At 33.4% G+C, this 21,327-nt stretch overlaps 1 protein-coding gene across 1 annotated transcript; it reads right to left on the reverse strand.

Moving 5' to 3' along the window:
- Positions 1 to 1,113: 1,113 nt before the first annotated feature.
- Positions 1,114 to 4,700, reverse strand: LOC145047986 (6-phosphogluconate dehydrogenase family protein). Its single transcript, XM_078996367.1, has 10 exons — positions 4,447 to 4,700; positions 3,702 to 3,790; positions 3,415 to 3,529; positions 3,111 to 3,261; positions 2,946 to 3,028; positions 2,752 to 2,847; positions 2,524 to 2,666; positions 2,361 to 2,445; positions 1,650 to 1,729; positions 1,114 to 1,270 (listed from the first exon to the last, which is right to left on the reverse strand). The coding sequence occupies exons 1-10, from the start codon at positions 4,564 to 4,566 to the stop codon at positions 1,183 to 1,185; spliced, it is 1,050 nt and encodes a 349-aa protein (XP_078852493.1). The 5' UTR covers positions 4,567 to 4,700; the 3' UTR covers positions 1,114 to 1,182.
- Between the last annotated feature and the right edge of the window lie 16,627 nt (positions 4,701 to 21,327).

Here is a 21,327-nt window from a genome sequence, read left to right on the forward strand (position 1 = left end):
TATTAGGTCAAAGAGAAAGTTAGGGGATGTCGATTGTTACTAAAAACCTACATAGGATACTTTGTAAAGAAATGAAGTGGAGGGACTCATTTTGCCAAATAACAAAAGTTTAAGTCTTAAGTTCTTGCTTGGACTCTTCACGTACATTTGAACGACTTTGAGTGAGAGAACTGAATAAGGATATTTGGGTTTTATGACAATTTGGTGAATCAAATATAGTTCATGCATCAAATCCATGTGTTAAAGCTCTTGAGGTAGTCATTTTCTTTATTCTAATGTTTTGTAGATGAGTTTGAGTTTCCATGGATGGTAATCACTTCCTAGATTTACTATTATTTAATTGACGTTGGAATTCTATGACTTAATGAGTTTAGCAATAGATTTTAGTGTTCTATTACTAATTTATTAAAGTTAATCCATCCACCTAGTCATATTTAGGATTTATGAAGCTTAAACATGTTATTTGCGCCCTATATTAGGTGAAAAAGTCATTGATTCACTTAAATCCAAATTTGACCCTTATGATGTGAATAAATTGTAGATTCTTAGGTTCTATATTCATGACATTGTAAAGAGTCCAATTTCATCAAATGTGAAGCTATTGGGATTAAATGACCCTTTTGATCTCTAACAATAGTAGATCACTCATTGATCTTAGCTAAATCCACATCTAACTATGGACTTAAGGTCCCCTTATGATTTAGTGTTGGACTTTAGTGATGTAAGTTCAATAATCATTACATAGATGGAGGGCGTATTGTACAATATTTTCATTATAACTATTCATGGTGATTGTACGTTTTTTTGACAATCTTTACTTCATGCTTTATTTCTATGTTGTAACGTTTGTCTACCCTTTCAAGAAAAATTGGAAAGTGTCCATAATGTTACTATTAATGATGTGGAAGATAAATGGCATTTAAACCTCTCATTTAGTTACTTTCTTCATTTCATGGGTTCGACAATTTCTTGATCATTTACTTCGATTGGTTATACATTAGCCAGAGTCGATGGAATTCATTTGCTTCGGTTAAATTTAAACATTCAGCCTTTTTGGAACATGTTATTTTGAAACCTAAAATTTGTATAAAGTGTTTATACATACACACATAATGAGAAACATCATCTTTTTATTGCATGTACAACATGGTCCCATATGCAAAATCCTATTTATCCATCATATTACAATTCATCTTTGCCATTATAGAAATTACGAAAAACACAAGAAAAGTCCTTTTTCCCAAGACCATCATCACAAAGTTTTGTAAATCTGTACAAAAATATAACAACGATTCAACAAACTTTCTAGGGTTATTTTTAAATTATAAAAGAAGGGTATTCTCGTCTTTTGCACAAACAAAAATCACTTCCCACCTTTTAACTCCTGGTTCAATTCATGTCAAATACAGTATAATTTGGTTTTGTAGTTGACAAGTGGGACCCACAATTCAATGTTTATATGAGGGAGTTGTTGGACATGATAGCATGGTGTAGATTTGAAATCAATTAAAAAAGATTTTATTATATGGCATGTTGGAGATATTTTATTATACTTTATGCATTGAATTATATTCCAACTTGTATACATTGAATTATATGTTGTTGGTACCAATATATTAATAAAATATTTTGCTATTCTTATAACTTACATGTGTTTTGCTTCAGAAGTCAATGGGCAGTTTAGACCAATTTCTTTAGCTGATGCTGACGCAAGGGTCAAATCTTTCGCCTACATTTAATAAAAAGCTTATTTATATATAATCCATAACTAAAAAAAAAAAAAAAAAAAAAAAAAAAAACTAAATTTTAGCTGGATAATAAAGGAAAAGCATGTATTTCCAAATTGTTATTCCATAATCCATAAATGATCCAAAAATCTCTGTTGATGGGTAAATGATTTTGTAAAAATATTTGGGAAAAAAAATATAAGGGCAAATTTGTAAAAAGTTAAGGGTTTACTCTGTGTGTGTGTGTGTGTGTGGGGGGGGGGGGGGGGGGGGGGGGGGGTGACTCATTTATCTGAGTTTCTGCATTAAGTCAAAAAGAAACACTAATTCATGTCCCATGTAAGTAAGTAAAAAAGAAACAAAACCTAGAGTAAGCTTGTACAAAATGACCAAAATGCCCTTATAAGGGTAAATCTACAATTATATCTTTAACTTGAGACAAGACCCTATAATCATTGTCTTAAATGATTGTACTCTAGTAATCCAAAGTCTTTTGCAGATAAGACTCAACCATACATCAATTATATGCCTTAAGAAAGAAAAACACAGAATTGGAATGGAATTGAATTCCAATTCCAATTCCGATTCCGATTCCAATTCCGATTGTAACAAAACCCAGGTCAGATCACATACCATCAGTGCAGATGCAAATCCACCATCATAATTTCTTGATGAGGGCACTCCATCCATCACACCAGGCACTGGATTATACGTATCACTGACACAAAAACAGCCAAAATATAATGGCATTTACGTAATTTCACCCTAATTTGAAGCAGTAATTAGTAATTACTACCTACTCCAACAACGAGCACTTGAAGAATTGAATATTTTTGTTAAAGTAGTAGCTTTAATTCCTAAAGATTGTCCAAGAACAAAGGCTTCAGAAACACCAAGCATACTCACACCCATTGCCAAATTATTACAAATCTTAGCTGCCTGAATAAAGTAAATATTATTATGAAATGATTATCTGAATATTAATTATTATTATTATAAAGTTGAATAATGTGTGTAAACTTACAGAACCAGTCCCTGAAGTACCACAGTATATTGTATTTTTACCCATAGATGAAAATAATGGCTCTGCAGCCTTATATGCTTCCTCTAGGCCACCAATCTAAACATGCCATAATAAATAATACATTTGGATTTATAAGATTCAAATATTAAAATAAGATTTTATTTTGGAGAAATATATAAATCTATATATTATACCATGAATGTAAGTGTTCCGGTTTCTGCTGCAGAAACACCTCCAGAGACAGGAGCATCCAGCATCACAGGGGTATTCCAGGAATCTAGAAAATTATAAAACTTCATTACTTTTAATTAAAGATTCATTACATAGGAATTAATAGTATTTAGGTTTCTTTTATATACATTTATGTTCAATTAATGCAGAATTAGATACAGCTGAAGATAGCTTTCTGGTTGTTTGAGGATCAATTGTAGATGAATCTATGAACAACCATGGCCTCATTGGATTCCCTCCATTAAGTAAACCATTTGATCCTGTGTAAACTTCTAATACCTAAACATGAGTTTCAAATAAAAGTATCAAATCCATAAAGAAACACTCATATAAAATGTGCAAAATTAAGTTCATTTAGTGAAAAAGAACAGCACTTAACTTATCTATGTAGAATCTAAAATGGGAAAAAGGTAATAGAATGTGTTGACTTACATGGGTAGGTGAGGGCAACATGGTAATTACAACATCACTAATTTCTGCAACCTCCATTGGTGATCCTTTTACAGAGATTCCTTTGTCTGAAAACATCTTTATGACACTAAGATTGCTGATAGGAAACAATGATGGATGAAATCATGCTTGAATTTTCCATAAACAGAAAGATCAAAAAGTTTTATGTTGCATTAGTTATTAGGCACATACTTCTTGTATATGATCATTATTCATACAGAAAAATGAAATAAAGTAACAAATCAATTAAAAAGGAACAAGAGAATTACATGTCATGAACTGCTACATTGTATCCTGCTTTAATCAAATTATTTGCCATTCTTGATCCCATGTTTCCTAGGCCTATGAATCCAACCCTCTGTAATACATCATATAAAAGTCATATCAGGTCAAAAGAAAACATAATTAAATTAGGACTGAAATAAGTTATTAATTGCAATAATCGGTTTTGCATTGCAACAATTGAGATAAAATTACATAACTATATTATTAACTTTAATTACTTTGTTATAACTAATCATAATGTTGTGTTGATCATTTTGAAGATGCATATGTAAACATTTCCCTAGCCTCAAATGACATACAAAAGGAATCAATCTTATATTCCTTGAATCAGAACAAGGGTGATTGAAAGAAAGCATCCTACCATAGCTAAAAGACGAGAAGGTACTCTGACTTTTCAGACTCAACCTGTAACTTTTCATGTTCAAAGCTTATATGGATTTTTGTACAAGTTTTGGGCAACATTTTCCTGTGGAGTACTTTCAACTCTAAAGCAATTACAGTTTCAATAATTCAACCGTGTAAAACCAACATCAAGGTTTTCACCCAAATAAGGAGCCTGAAATGATAATAATCCAAATGCAATTGAAGAGATATCAACCCTTCACGTGATGATCGATAGAAGGCCTTACGATTTTGGACCTAAGTTCAGAATCCTCAGAAGCAACAGGCGCAGAATCACATGAAAAATTAAAACATCCAGATGTATATTAATAGTAATTAGAATCTTACTTCCAAGTGAGATGGGACGCTGGATGAAGAGATTGTTCTAGCTGAAGATGGTAATGGAAAGCGAGGGGAAATGATGTTGAATTTAGATTCAGCAAGTTTTAGAAGTGATCTAATAGCCATTGCAACCGGTGAACGAAAGCTCAATTTGGGTCTCCAATGGTGACACTAGTACACTACCAGACAACTATCAGTGAGTTTGGTAGGAACGAAGGCAGCCTTTTTCTAAGATATTGGTTTTCTTGTAGGATTGGAATAAGAGAAGGCATAAATTGACCAATTATAATGCAATTAAATCCATTTAATGTGGTTAATTTATATTTATGGAATCTTTTCCCTTTAATAAAATAAACTTTATAAAATTATCTATTCTATTTATATGAATAGGTTACAACACATGGATAAAATATTTATAAAACCTTTAAATTGCTAATAAGATTTAAGATTTTATTTTAATTTTGTATATTGATTATTTAAAATTAATATATATTTTTATTTGAATATCTATATATACGGAGACATTTAATAGAATTATATTTATTAAAGAGAATATTAATTTAAATACAATCAATAATGAAAATGACATTGATATACAAAAAATTAAATATAATAGATATGTAATAAAAATAAATAAACACAAAACAATAAAATACAAATTAAAAAGTACAAATTGTTTATAAGTTTTTAAAAACTTTCTTATACATAATATTTGAAGTCTTGTTTGTAAGTTTATTATCTTTATTTAAAATTAATAGTTTTAATCATTTTTTGAATTCTAGATAAAACAAAATACAATTATTCATGTGAAAAAAAAAAAGATCTTTGAGATACACCAAACTTAGTTTTGAACAAAAGCAAAAAAAAAAAAAAAGGTTCATGTATGGAAGATTTAAAAAAATGGCCAATTAAGGAAAAAAAATAACAGAATAAATCAATTCATGTGGGGACATTGTTATTAAGAATAAAACTAATAATATATATATATATATATATATATATATATATATATATATATATATATATATATATATATATATATATATATATATATATATATATATATATATCAGTGTTGCAAAAATCGGCCTTAGCGGCCGATTAATCGACGATTAATCGTTTGGCGGCCTTAAACCGATTACGATTAGGGTGCTTGGCGGAAATTGATCAAAATCGGTCAAATTCGGCCTTGGCGGTTCTCGGCGGCCCTTGGCGGTCATAGGCGGGAATTTTTTTAAAAATTAAAAAAAAAATTAATTTTCAAATATTACACCAAAATTTTAAAATTTCAAAATTTTAAGCTTTCAAAATTTAAAAATTAAGCTAAAATTTTCAAAATTTTAAATTTTTAAAATTTTAAATTTTCAAATACTTAGTTTTTTAGGTAATATTAATTTTTTCAATAGTTTTATTAATAATTAAGGGTCCCCGATTAATCTCTGCCTAGTCCGATTAATTGTTTGTCGTCAGTCAACCGCCAAACTACCGCCGAACGATATGTACAACCTTGATATATATATATATATATATATATATATATATATATATATATATATATATATATATATATATATATATATATATATTAACAGTTCTGATCCTTGTTTAATAAAATTAACAGAAATGGTCCATTCTACATATATCAACATACTTTGCTTTTTGTTACATATGATAAATTAAATTGCAACAAATAAAAAACAAATTAATTCAAGTTACATGAAGAAATTACATTCGTATTTCATGGATTTACCACCAAAACATTTTTTAGGTAATAAAGAAAAGCTTTTATTTTGAAATATTTTGTGTTTTCTACCAAAAATATATTTGATAGCCAACATGTTTGGTTGGTAGTACTGTACCAATTGAACAATCTTGGTATGTGTAACATCCCAGATACATTGATAAAATTTTTCATTTTAAAATCATGAGTTCCAATGTCGAATTGTTCCAAGACATTCACAAAGTACAATATCAAAATCATCAGAATAACAATATCCAAAAAGTGCAGAAATGATGAGGGGAGAATGTTGTGCCATCACGTCGGGCCCTTAATACTGAAAGTACCTGAAACCATAAATATAAATTATAAGCATAAAGCTTAGTGAGTTCCCCAAAAGTACCACACACCAAACATTCATCTGGGCCTCGCTCTGGGTATATTTCAACCCAATAAACAAATATGGGCCCACCCCTAGGGTATATATCAACCTGAACTTGCCACAGTGGGCCCCGTCCTAGGGTGTATCTCAACCCGAACATGCCATAGTGGGCCCCATCTTGGGTATATCTCAACCCGACATACAATAGTGGGCCCCGCCCTGTGGTGTGTTTCAGCCCGATCACACAAGCACATATATCACATAACATCTTGCATACTTCATAACCGAAATAACGGGTCGGCATTGGTGCCTTTGACCCATGGATACAGTGAGAAGACTCACCTCTCAAACAGATGAAAAAGCTGAAACAACGCGTCGCTTCGAAAATCACTCTAGTGGTCACCTTTACAGATAATAGTAACCAAAACTCATACTACCGCTCAAAATACCCAAAATACCACTAGTCAAACTTGGTCAAATGTCAAAATGTCAACCTAGCTCAGAACACATGGTGTTCTTTCGGGAACGAATAGCGTTCTCCAACGATCCCTTTTTCTTCCATTAAGAGCTTAATCCTTAAGCTCTTTTACTCAAATTCCATATCTAGCCCTAAACTAATGTTCTTAACCATAAAGTTTCCAACTTTATGGTCTTGCATGGCTAACAAGTGCTTAATACCAAAAACCCTCACTTCTTAACGCAAAAAGACATCCTAGTTCATGCATGGAAGGACACCAACGACAAAGACTACATTTTTATGACTTATCATACCTCAAAACATAAGGACAACTCAAATATCCTGTAGTATTTTCATACTTACAAAGATCAAGATTTAGGACAAAAAGGAGTAACTTTTAAGCTAAAATAAGATCTAAAGGAAAACTCATCAATGTTGGAGCTTTATACCTCCAAAAGATGTACAAGGGAGAGTAGATGTTGGATCCAATGCCTTGAGTGAAACACCACGACTTCAAGATCCTTTTTTACCACCAAGAGCACCCAAATGGGTCTAAAATGACACTCTAAGCTTCAAAACACACTCACACACTTTAGGGTTTCGAAATAGAGGGGGGGGGGGGGGGGCTAGAGATAAGGAAAGGTTATAATGATGTTTAAATAAGGTTTAAACCCTAAAATTAGGGTTTTGAGTCAAGGCCGAGAACGCATAGTGTCCACACACACACACACACACACACACACACACATATATATATATATATATATATATATATATATATATATATATATATCGTTGATGTGAGATGAGTATCGTTAGCGAATTCCCAATTTGATTAGTAATTGCAATCAAGTAACAAAATCGTTAAAACCATCCCAAGATGAATGTTTTTTTTTTTGAAAGAGAACCGTATTGGAGATGCGTAATGAAGGCTTATCTTAAAATTTATGGATAGATCCCCCTCATGGAGGGGGAATCTATATATAGGGCTAGATCAAGGGAAAGTTAGGTGAGACCTTGGGGGGGGGGGGGGGGGGGAGGAATCTATTTATATAAGGCTAGATCAAGGGAAAGTTAGGTGAGACCTTGGGCCTACCAAATTAACATTTTTTATCACATAGGAAATCCATCGGCATTTTGTACATATTTTTTTCCATGGATAAGTTTTAGAAAGATTATTTTCTTCTTGCGTTCAAAATCATACAAATACTAAACATTATGAGTGTCTAATAATGGCCAAACTATCTGAATAAATGGCCCACCATTTGAGGATTGATTCGAAATAATGTGACACAACGTCGTATACTTTACGCTTGGCACAAACATACATTAATACATAACATATTATATTTAGTCTTTCACGATATGTTGTCGTGAAGTTTCGATGTATCTATAAAAGTTGTAGAGACGAGTTAACATAGTTTTACTCGTATATAAACATAAAGAAATGATTGAAATTTAAATGATATTTGATTAATTAGTTGTTGCTTTTCTAATACAATATATAAACGATTATAAATTTATAATGGTTAATAATTAAATAATGAGTTATCAAAATCTTTTTTAGTAACTAATCCATCAATTTAAATATAAAACATTTATTTATAAATATAAATTATAAAAATATATATTAACTAAATGTTTATTTGGTTTTAACAAAAGAATAAAAATTTAACCAAAACAAAACCAAATAAAGTATTCTTATTTGGTTAACCAAATAATCGAATAACCTGGACCAAATAAACCAAACATCATTTGGTTTGGTTGGTTATTCAGTTTTGGTTTTTTTATCACACCTCTATATTTTTAAATTCTTAAATTTCTTGTTATTTGTTTAATAACAAAGAAATGGCTGGTTTATTAAAGTCCTATAGCATACATACTAATTCAATTCATAGAGATTTTCATTTAAAAGGAATTAAAAGTTACAATCATCAAATTAGCATATATGACATGTAAAATAAAATAAAAAAGGAAAATGATAAGAAACTTAGGACTATACAAAAACATAGTAAAATAAAGAGTAAATTACATGAATGGTCCATATGGTTTTGTATAATTTGCACGTTTGGTCTTTAACTTATAATTTTTTAAGTTGGATCATCCCTATAATTCGATTTTGTTACGTCATTGGTCCCTGATTGATGAAAAAGACTATTATACCCTTATGTATTTCTTTTTAATTTTATATTAATTATTAACCATTTTTTTAAAAATGAAAAACACAATAATCCAATTCCCATCCATACGGGCCATACCTCACCCTTCACCCCTAAATATTATTGTCCACCTATACCATACGTCGGTACCAGACGTCATCAACGAACATCGTCGATGTCGTACGTCTTCGCCGTCGCCGTTGGACACCTCCTGTTCACCAGCTCTAGATTTCTGCACCATCCTTCAACATTTCATTTACACTCCATCAAACAATGGCTCGATTTCTGTGTGTGGCATGATCTTCATCAACCACCAAAAATGACCACCGTCTCAACTTTCCAACCCCCAAAGACAACACAAAATCCTTTTGTTCTGTATCTAAAAAATATCCCAAAAAAATCCACCTATGAACTCATTTTGAAAACTTAATAACTATTATATTGATCTTTCTTGATTGTGTCTTCATTCTCATCTTTCCAAAACCCCTATGAACCCATCATCATATTGCCATATAACCTATAATTAAAAAATCAAATTAAGGGAAATAAGCTCATAATTAATTACCTGGAGAAATAAAATACAAGCCCTAATAGTCAGATTAAAGTAGAAGTAACAATGCCTTAAAGGAAGATGGTTTCTTATGTTGGGTTTCATGGCAGGTGGTTACGTTGCTAGTGAAGACTATTGTGCTAGAGTAACCATATGAACAAGGGAAGAGGAGGGACGATTGCAATCGAAGATGAGTGAAAATGTGTGTTGGTTCTGAACTCTATGCTATTGTGTTTCTGACGATGAATTTGATGTGTTCATCATTTTACAGAAGGATAGAGAGATCAGGGAAAGGTATGACACCCTCAATCTAAAACATCTAATCTATAAGAATTGTCAAGATTTTATTTATTAATGCGGAAAAATATACTCAAAATTTAAAACTTTTATATCTCAGGTTAAATCAAATAAACACAATATAAGTTTTCTATGTTTATATAAAATGATGAAGGCAACAATAACATCCTACAATCTGAATCTTGATTTTGTGCTCCTGTTTTCTCTTCCAGTACCACGGCTGCTAATACTTTTACCTACAAAAACACAAAAATCCCTACTACACCAGAAACTAGGTCTGGTGAGTTATTCTCCTATCTTTTGTTAACTTTCTTTCTCTTAGATTATACTCTTCCTCATAGTTACATCTCTAATCTTTCTCACTCTATGCATATATCTTAATTCTTCCACCATAATGCATCTCACCTTTACTCGATATCATATTTTCCGTTAAGTCTCATTTCTATTTAATCTAATATACTATGTTATATCCTATTATTGTTAGTATATCTAATCTCAAACTCAATCTTGTATGCTACTTATAAATTATCTTATACTCGATTTCCTATACTTTATATAACTCATCTCATACTTAATCCCATACACTCTACATGTATCATGTTTACTACACTCTGTTATATGCCATTGCTGATCTGTTGCCGAAAGTTTTCATCATAAAAGAAAATGGCATTGTACTTTCTCGCGTCGTGAATACTGCAAATTTAGCAACTTCCTTAATTTTCCTGATTTACCCTCACTCATCTTATCCCACTGTCACTGCATTAAGTCCTTCCTATTAAAAACTTATTTATACTCTAATATTACATCAATCTTTTATCAATATCAAAAACTCTCCTCGATTTGACCATTACACAAATTGATCAAAATACCCTTATTTTTCTAATTATTTATTTTGACATTTTTATCTATCTTTAATACATGTACTTACATAAAATCCATATTTATTTATATAATCAAAGATTTCACTAATAACTTTGATATTATACTCATTTCTTAATTTATCCTCGAAGGAGTATATTCATATTTCAATATTGTTCCTGAAGGAAACATACTCATATCTCATCATCTATCCCGAAGGAAAGATACTCATATCTTATCATCAATCCCAAAGGAAAGATACTCATATATCATCATCAATCCCAAAGGAATTATGCTCATCACATGCTCTGCTACATGTTTATATGTATATCTCATACATATATGCCAATCATATATATACATGCTCAAATACATGATATATATATGTGTATGTATATTAATGATCTATTATTAACTCATCATTTGATGGAATTCACTTAGTGCCTCAAATTGATATATATATATATATATATATATATATATATATATATATATATATATATATATATATATAATTTAAACATATAAGAATCATAAGGAAAAGTGATAGAAATAGCTCACCGTAACTAGGCTTTATTAAGGATGATACTCTAATAATTTCACCTCTTTGCCAAAGGTCCTTCCTTGATTTCCTATTTGATCAAATTCCAAAATCATCAATTCTTAAACCATTGACACGGTTTAACCTATAATCATATTCATTAACTCTATCAATATACCCAAACCAACATCTTTATAGCTTTTAATTCCATGTAAATCAAGCACTCAACATTCATAGAAGGTTTACACATTTAATTCAACTAGCATACATATCATATTTACCTTCACTTGTCTTAACTCATTAAGACCCGTTTTCTTACTAACATAAATTTCACATAAATCATCATGTTTACAATCTATCATTCCTATAATACTCATAATCACTAGAACCAATCATAATTAAACTATATAACATCAATTCCAACTCAATATTATTAATTAAGCTCATACCCATAATATAGGGTGTAACATACCAAAAAATTGGACCAATTAAAGCTTTCCAAAACAATCCATTTACCAATAAAAGTGTATACAAAGACATCGTTTAAAAAAACATTATTTAAAATCAGTGTATCCTAAGATCTATGCCATAAAATTAGGATGTGTATGGTCACAACTTTGCCTTGCCACGATTCTCTAAAGTACCTGAAACCATAAACCAAAATTGTAAGCACAAAGCTTAGTGAGTTTCCCCCAAAGTACCAACACATAAATAAATAGCATATACAAAATAACAACATGCTTAAATACTTATGCTTGGCCCAATCAGCCTCGGGCTGGTATACCAGGTATGTCTACGATGGGCCTAGTCATCCCCAGGATGGAATACCCCCGTACCATAAGTGGTTTGCTCCAATCAACCATCGGGTTAGAATACCATCAGTTCAATCAACCATCAGGTTGGAATACCCTAGGGCTATTGACTGATGCACAATGCAGTCCAGTCTCACCATATATCACATAATCATATCGGGTCCAATCAACCATCACGTTGGAATACCCCAAGTCCAATTAATCATCAGGTTGGAATGCCAATATACAACGGGTCCAATCATCCTTGGGATAGAATACCCTTGGTTTGTTGGCTCACGCACATAGTAGTAAAACCTCAACCATCAATCAACATATAACCGGTCAACAGACAATCGAGCATATCTACAGATCACTAAGCATAGTATCATCCTATATACCAGGATACCGATCTAACAGAACACTATAGTATAATATCATGCATAACAGGATATCGAATCCAAAGGGTCGACCTTGGCGCCTTCGACCCGTAAGTACAGTGAAGAAAACTCACCTTGCACTGCTGAATCATACAGACGATCCCTGGCTGCTGGCTGGTAGATCCCCGAATTGTCAATATCAAGACATGTGACATACCCAATTTCACGGATAGAAAAGACCGATTTGTTTATGCTTTGTTTTTAAAATAAGAGTAATCTTTTAAAGAAAACAGTTGCGAAATTTGTTCCCAAAACAAAATATGATAAGAATTTATCAAAGCATCTCTTTAAAGAAATGTATTTTCATTATATAAGAAAATCTTGGGATGTCATGTTCAATACAGACCAAAAGCATAAACAGAACAAAATAGACCTTACAACAGTTATTCGTAACTACTGGCCTATAATCCAAAATCTCTCGTTATGTCAGCCAACTTATGCTCTCCTGCCATAACCTGTAATACAAAGAAAACTGAGAGGGTCAGTCTTGGGACCCTGGTGAGCATATAGGGTTTTCAAACCATAATAATATAATTATTATATTCAATTATCAAACAATCAATCCAATTACCCACCCCATTATCTCCATTTATTTCTTAAATATTTATCCTAAGAACCGATTATCATTCTCCCATTCATTCCTAAGGATTGCCCTAAGGAACTGGCACAAAGTCTAGTGCTGCCAAGGTTCTTAGATTACCTTTGGTGAACACGCAGTTCACAATAATTAATGAACACCTAATGAACACTTAGTTCCAATATTACCCAATAAACACCTAGCTCACAATCACTTAATGAACACTAGGTTCAAATATCTAATGAACACTTAGTTCGAATATCCTTAGTGAACCCAATCACCTAAGAAACACAAAGTACGAAAGCTCTTAGTTCAAGCAATGTGATAATAAATTATATCTCGATCCTGCAAAACCACTAATATTATAAACACATATAAATCATATTTCTAAAACAATATATCCCATCCCATCAATCCCCACATATTGACCCTATACAATGATCTTACGAGATCTAGCCTAAGGAATTGATATGAACCACAAACTGACGAAGCTGCTTCAGAAATTCCTTGGCAGCAAACGAGGATCAATAAAGACATAAAATGAGGGGAAATGGAATAAGTTTCACCATGAACCTTCGTTCGTAAAAGAAAGAACCACAAGACAATTAAGTCAGGGGTAATTATCTAGATAACAATGCCTAGGCATGGTCCGACTATCATGAGGTATTATACCCCCAGACTCTACCTATCCCATCATCGATCTTTGCCTAGCAGTGGCCTGGATATCATGAGGTATTTCACCCCAGATGCACCCTATCCAACAATATAACACCAGACATACCTAGCAGCGGTTTATTACCGACACACTTTATTAGGTAGTCTACGAAGTTCCCTTAATTACTTCGTAAAAGAAAACGCTGACATATGAAGCTCGGTCGATCACTTCATAAAAGAAACGCTGACTCCAAAACTCTCTCAAAATAAAAGTATGGGGAAATACTACTAGAGTACTCGTACGCTCCCGTAACCGACGCACAAAATTGTCAAAAAGACTTTGTACATGATAGTACTTCTGATACATTATAGTACTCTGGTATGCGAAAGACTCGTACCCGAGAACATAATAGTACCCTGGCAAAAGCAGCACCCAAGACACAGAGCTTTGAAAAGGACTTCGTACATAAAATGTACTTTTGTACGTAGGACGTACTCCACCGATCATCAATGTCACCCCATACGTACTCGTAATAAGAGACTACCCAAAGTCCAATCTTAATTGAACTAAACATCCCATTTAAGTCTTAACCAATCACTAGGCCAACCTACAATACTTATAATAAATTTCCGATACTATCTCCGTTTAGGAAATGCTAACTAGTGTATATTTAACACAAAGTTTTAAGTAATAATATCATATATACACATCTTAACACATATTGGACCATAACTGGTTCGCATGTTGTATATCATTAATTATACATATAACACATGTTTTGAGCAATAGCAAATATTTCACACACACACATACACACACACACATATATATATATATATATATATATATATATATATATATATATATATATATATATATATATATTTCATACTTTAATCAATACTCGTATTAAAATCACGTTCATAAAAGGGACTACACACATGATACCTTATCGAATGAACACATAGTTCAAAAATACATAATTCGTACTCCTGGATCTAAAATTTACCTCATTACCTAATCCGTATTCCCAGATCTAAAACTAACCTCCTGATCTGATTCATACTCCCAGATCTAAAACAAGTTTATCTCTTTACCCTTTTATCCAATACCAACAATCTCATCTACCTATGTTCTACCCAACATATTTGTAGATACAAAATACATATACAATTTAACTCATTAAAACCTATACAATTCATCCATTCCACAATCATCTTAAATAAACAACAACATATACACATATAGCACATATTTCATAGCAAATACTTAATATTTATGTGTAAGAAGAAAGTGACTATACACTCACTTGATAAGACGATGATCGGACAATGCCTCGTCTCTTAAAATAATCTTTTGCGACGAAACCGGGATGTTTTCCTAAAAAACCGGGCTTCACGCGGGCAGAGCTTCGGCTCGGGAATCTTTCTTCTCAGGATCTTCAGGGCTTCGGGACTTACTTCAGGTCTTGAGGATGATACCGGGGCTTCGGGATATTTCTTGCGCGCAAAACGATGCAAAAATGAGAGAGAAAGGAAGAAATGAGCAAAGAAACTCGGCTGCCATCGACTTCTATTTATAGGGGCTGAAACCCCGATTTACACTGGGCGTATGCTAGTCGACATGTACACTGGGCGTACATCTAGGTACGCTGGGTGTAACGGGTGGATAAGGCCGGATGAGTCACGGGGTCGGTATTATCCGATTTTATAATTAAATAAATATTTTAATTATGTAATAAACTTCAAAAATTCATATCTTCTTCATACGAACTCCGTTTTCGACATTCTTTATATCCACGCGTAGGCGAGACTATGCTCTACAACTTTCGTTTAGACTCCGTCAGCTGATTTCGAATTTATATTTATTATTTATTTTTAGTAGGTCGGGACAGGAAAACTCCGTTATAAATTCATAACTTCTTCATCCGACGTCCGTTTTCATCCGTCTTTTTATCATTGCACTAATAATAATGAGATATTCGATTCTAGTTTAGATTTCTTCGACCAAAAATCACCCGATCTCAAATTCGGGTTTCGGACTACATGCTGCTAAGCTGAAACTTAGAAAAATCATAACTTCCTCATACGGAGTCAGATTTGAGCGTTCTTTTTATGCACGCTCTCGGTTTAACGAACTCTACAACTTTTCTTTAGATCAATAAGGCTAAAAAACACTTTATCGTAAATTCATTAATTACATTGCACTGTGTCGTGCCGGTTTTGTCGCAAAACTTCGACAAGTCACAACTTCTTCGTTATAACTTGGATTTCAACGTTTTTTATATGTACAAAATCCTTGTAACATATACTACAACTCAGTTAAGATTATTCATTCTAAATAATCTTCTATCAAAAATACATTTTTGATGGTTAACGTCTCTAAATTGACTAGCCCGGATCTACGGGTGTTACAAGACTGCACCCCATCAACGGCTGATCCCAAGAATAATCTCTGACCATAGATATGCTAAAATCCACGTGCTATCAAATAATACAATGACAACCCATCAACATCTAGCCTATGACTCATATTATGAATCCAAATTAGGGTAAAAGACCTTTTCACCCTTCCTCAAGCTTGGCCCAAAGCTAAGGCCCAAACTAGATGACTAAAGGCCCAAAATCCAAAATAAACATCTAAGGCCCAATTTTCCAAATTGGGCTCGAACCTTTACATGGGCCTTACTCTAAAGCCCATTAACTTTCCCCAATCTAAACACTTGATTATAGATGGCCCAACAAAAGCCCCAAGCAATCCAAGCCTACTTAGGCAGAGTACGCGGGGTGTAATGGCACGTACGCGCAATGTACTCACTTGAAAGCTTGTACATTAAGCGTACCTGCTTGTATGTCCAACGTACTCACTCTTATTCATACCAAACTTGATTTTCACTTAATCCATTAAGACAAGGTTTACAAAACACATATTTGACCTCCTTGAGACAGATTATCAAGTAAAGTTGCCAACTTTACGTTCACACATGGCTAAAAGAAGCTCCTAAGCTTAAAAGGGACTTAATGGTTGACTTAGTTCATGCATGACTCCATAAAACACATAAAGCTTGCACCTTTATTCTCAAGTATACCAAAACAAACTCAGATTTGGAAGGATGAACCCTTAAACAACCCAACTCATCCATAGACCCAAAAAGGAGACCAAAATCACAATAAACTAGCCATGAAGAGATCTAATCATACACAAGCCAAGATGAAAACTTGATACCTTAAAAATCTTCCCTACAAGGTGATGATTCTGGATCCAAAGTCTCTCCACCAAGCCAAGCAACTTTAAACTTCTCTTCTTTCCTTCCTGTGATATCCCCATTTTTACGGCCAGAAAAGACCGATTTTGTTTATGCTTTATAAAAATCAGAGTACCTCTTTTACTAAAAATGTTGCGGAATTTGTTCCCAGTAAAACATGATAAATACGTTATCAAAGCATTTCCAAAGAAAAGTATTTTTATTCATTTTAAAACATTTGGGATGTCATTGTCAATATAAAACATAAGCATAAACAAAACTTACATTTATTATCACTAGGTGATTTATATCTCCTTCATTTCTTAGTGTAATGTGACTTCATAACAACACTTGTGATATAAATAAACTGAGTGGGTCAGGTTGGGAAACCTGGTGAGTACATAGGGTTTTCAACCCACAACAATATAATTCTTATGTTTAAATAATTAAGCGATCAACCCAATTACCCATCCCCATTATCTTCCTTATTCTTAAGGATCTACCCTAAGAATCAACTATTCCTCATCCATTTATTCCTAAGGTTCATCCTAAGGAATCGTAACAAAGTCCATCGTTGCCACGGTTTACACAACAGGCACTAAGTCTGCATAGTCGTCAGGGGTTAGGCATCAAGTTTTCATGATCGCCAAGGTTTACACAACATGCACTAAGTCTACATAGTCGACAGGGTTTAGGCATCAAGTCTGCATGATCGCCGAGGTTTAGGCACCAAGTATTCATGGTCGCCAAGGTTTAGAGTACACCGGGTAAACACATCGTTCACAACACCTACAGGTTGCGAGTCTGCTAGTGTTCCACTGGACTGTCTAGAATAGTCCGTGGTTGTCATCCATACTCTGCTGAATGACGGGGCCATCGTTTGGGAAAAGACTTCTCACATCGTCCACCTCTCACCCTCACCTCGTGGTCTATAACACCTCTCAACTCATCATCAAACTCATATTTCATCTATTACATCTACCCATGTTTTACTCCAACATTATCGTAGATATAAAATATATATACAGTTTAAATCATTTAAAACATGTATAAAATCGTTCATCCAGCATAGACAGCAAGTATACAAATAATATACACACGTAGCACGTTGTTTATATAAAATACTTCATATTTATGTGTAAGTTGAAAGTAACTATGCACTCACCTGAGAAGGTGGTGACTCGGTACCTCGAAAAACGCTTCGTTTACTTTAAAATAATTTCTTTCGACGAAACCTAGTATTATTACCACTAGATTTTAGTCTAATATTTACCGTGACTAATTATTAGTCTTATTATTATTATTAGTATTATATAAGTGTTTAAACAATACTTTCCAACGACTATGTACAAATAGGGGCCAGACATAAAACACCGGAGGGCAGGACCATTTTGGCGTATAGCACTTCTGAAATCCAACAACCCTATGTGGCCCTTTAAACCAGATTCCCCGTACCCTGAGTAGTTAAAAAGATATTATAACGACACTTATATAAGTCATAATAATAACTCAAATATTTATTAGAAGTTCATAATAACAATATTAATTTTAAATATAAGCTATATTAAAATAGGGTAGGCATAAATTACTTACAAGGGGGTTTTAGCTAGGAGTCGGGGCTCTGCAGGGGCAGAACTTCATCGCTGAATCTTTCTAAGAAAGATTCGTGCAGCGCTTCAGCACTCACCTTACTATACTAAAAACTACAAAAAGAGAAGTCGAATCACGAGGGACCGAAATGCTCGGGGGATAAGGAGAGAAAGACTCTTGAATCAAGAGAATGGTGCAAGAAATATGAGAGCCCAAGGCTCTTATTTATACTAATTGAATTTTCAAAAACTATCCTCCATAATTACTTAATAACCTTTTAGTTATATAAACAACTAAACACCCCTCTATAATACTATTTTAAATGGATTTAACGATATTTGTACTAAACTAATGTTGAAAGAACTCAACATTAGTCTTATAATGACCGCATCGTCGATACCTTTCTAATGATATATACATATGTATATATATATATATATATATATATATGTGTGTGTGTGTGTGTGTGTGTGTGTGTGTACGTATATATGATTTATACTTTATTTTAATACGTAAATATGCTATTATAATCTGTAACGCGTTCATACGATCTCCGTTTTTGACGTTCTTTATATCCACGCGTAGGTGGAGACGTAGTCTACAACTTTCATTTAGACCCGCTCGGCTAATTTTGACTTTATTTTTAAAGTTATATTTTTAACAGGCCGGGACAAGATTGGTCCGTTAAAATCTCATAACTTCTTCATCCGATGTCCATTTTACGTCTGTTTTTTTTATCGTTATGCTAGTAATAACGAGATCTTCGATTCTCGTTTAGGTTGTGTCGGCTAAAAACCGCTCGATCTAATACTCGAACTTCAGGCTGTACACCACTAAGCTGAAACTTCGAAAAATCATAACTTCCTCATAAGAAGTCAGATTTGGGCGTTCTTTTTATGAACGCTCTCAGGTTAACATATTCTACGACTTTGATTTAGATTACTAAGGCTAAAAGAAGCTCTATCATAAATTCACTATTTATGTCTTCGCGGTACCGTGTCGGTTTCGTCGCTAAACTTCGACGAGTCATAACTTCTTCGTTATAACTCGGATTTCGGCGCTCTTTATATGTACGGAACCCTTGAGACACATTCTACAACTTGGTTAAGATTATTTATTCTATATAATCTTTTGTTGAAAATTCGTTTCCGACCCCTATTATCTCTAAATTGACTAGTCTGGATCTACGGGTGTTACACTTCCCAAGGGTAAATTATGCACCAAAAACCTTCTAAGAGCGCAAGAAAACCACCAAGAGGTTACAAGGTCAATTTAGGGTTTTTAGGGTATGGAGGATGGCTTAGAAATGAACAAAATGGAGTAACATTAAGCTTATATAGGGTACATCCCTAAAAATTAGGGTTTCAAACCAACCCTCGTACGCCCAGTGTATGAGGTCCCGCACCCCGATCCCAGCTTCGCACTACGCTACGCGTACTCCTCATTACGAATGACGTAACTCCTTTCGCATCAATATCCCCTGCATACTCGCATGGTACGCCTTACATACCAGGTTTTTCCCCCAAACCCTAATTCATTCTGAAGGCCATAACTTTCTCAATACAACTCCGATTCTGACCATCCTTATATCCATGAAGAGGTATCGAGAAGCTCAACACTATTATCAACTCATACTTGACTTAAAGTTCCCGAAAAAAAAATCCAAATTCCATAAAGGCCCGTTTCCAAATTACCCAAAATGCCCCCTTGGCACCAAAACCAATTCCGAATGCCCACACCATTTACATTTCATCACCCACGCCCAAATGGGTAACGATTCGAAATAGGGTGTTACATAGGTTTTCAACGCAATTATGAAAAATCTTGCCAACAATCCAAATATAATGTATTAGAGATGGTGATTCTTACCTTGATTCACCAAATTGAAGCTTAAATCAAGTTACCCCTTCAAAAAATCAACCCCTAGGGCTTAAGTATGTGTTTTTTGCAGTTGGGGGTGTGTTTAGGTGTTTAGGTTCGGAATCAAACGTTCACAAATCTTTTTTTTATTTTTTATTTTTTATGTTCTGATCATGCTCACATCATGAGCCTATCTTGCTCAGGTCGTGAGATGTGGCAATCAACAAAGTACATTGCTGATATCATTCCATCATTAGGCATTTTTATCCCATCTTCAAAAGTTAATATCTCCTTTGTTTCTTATCCGTTTTTGATGATCTTTATATCCACACGAAGGTGGAAATAAGATCTACATGTCTGTTAAGTCATATCTCACTGACTTAATTCTGATCTTAATCTATTAGGTTAAGAAGTTAGCCTAAAAAGCATAAAAATATCAATTTTACCCTGTTGGCCAAAAATGCATTTCTCATGCATTATTTCTCTAGAACTCAATCCATCTAACCTCTTATAGTGTTTTAAATTTGTCTTGGTCATTATCATGAAGTTACAACTTCATATTCTCATCCTTTTCTTATAAATGACCAATTTTCCCTTTTTTGTCAATATTGTCTAAAAGTTACATCTTTCTAAATTTGGGTTGTTATAAAGGAGAAGTGAGGCAGATGGGTGTGAGTTTGCTCTTCATCTAAGTTGAAGCATGTGTACCAGATTTCTTTAAAAGGGGATGAGAGCGGTGGTGACGAAGGAGACCGGGTATAAAGAGGGAGGA

The sequence above is a fragment of the Lactuca saligna genome, chromosome 5 (genome assembly GCF_052625555.1).
Source record: "Lactuca saligna cultivar CGN05327 chromosome 5, ASM5262555v1, whole genome shotgun sequence".
Classification (NCBI taxonomy): Eukaryota; Viridiplantae; Streptophyta; class Magnoliopsida; order Asterales; family Asteraceae; genus Lactuca; species Lactuca saligna.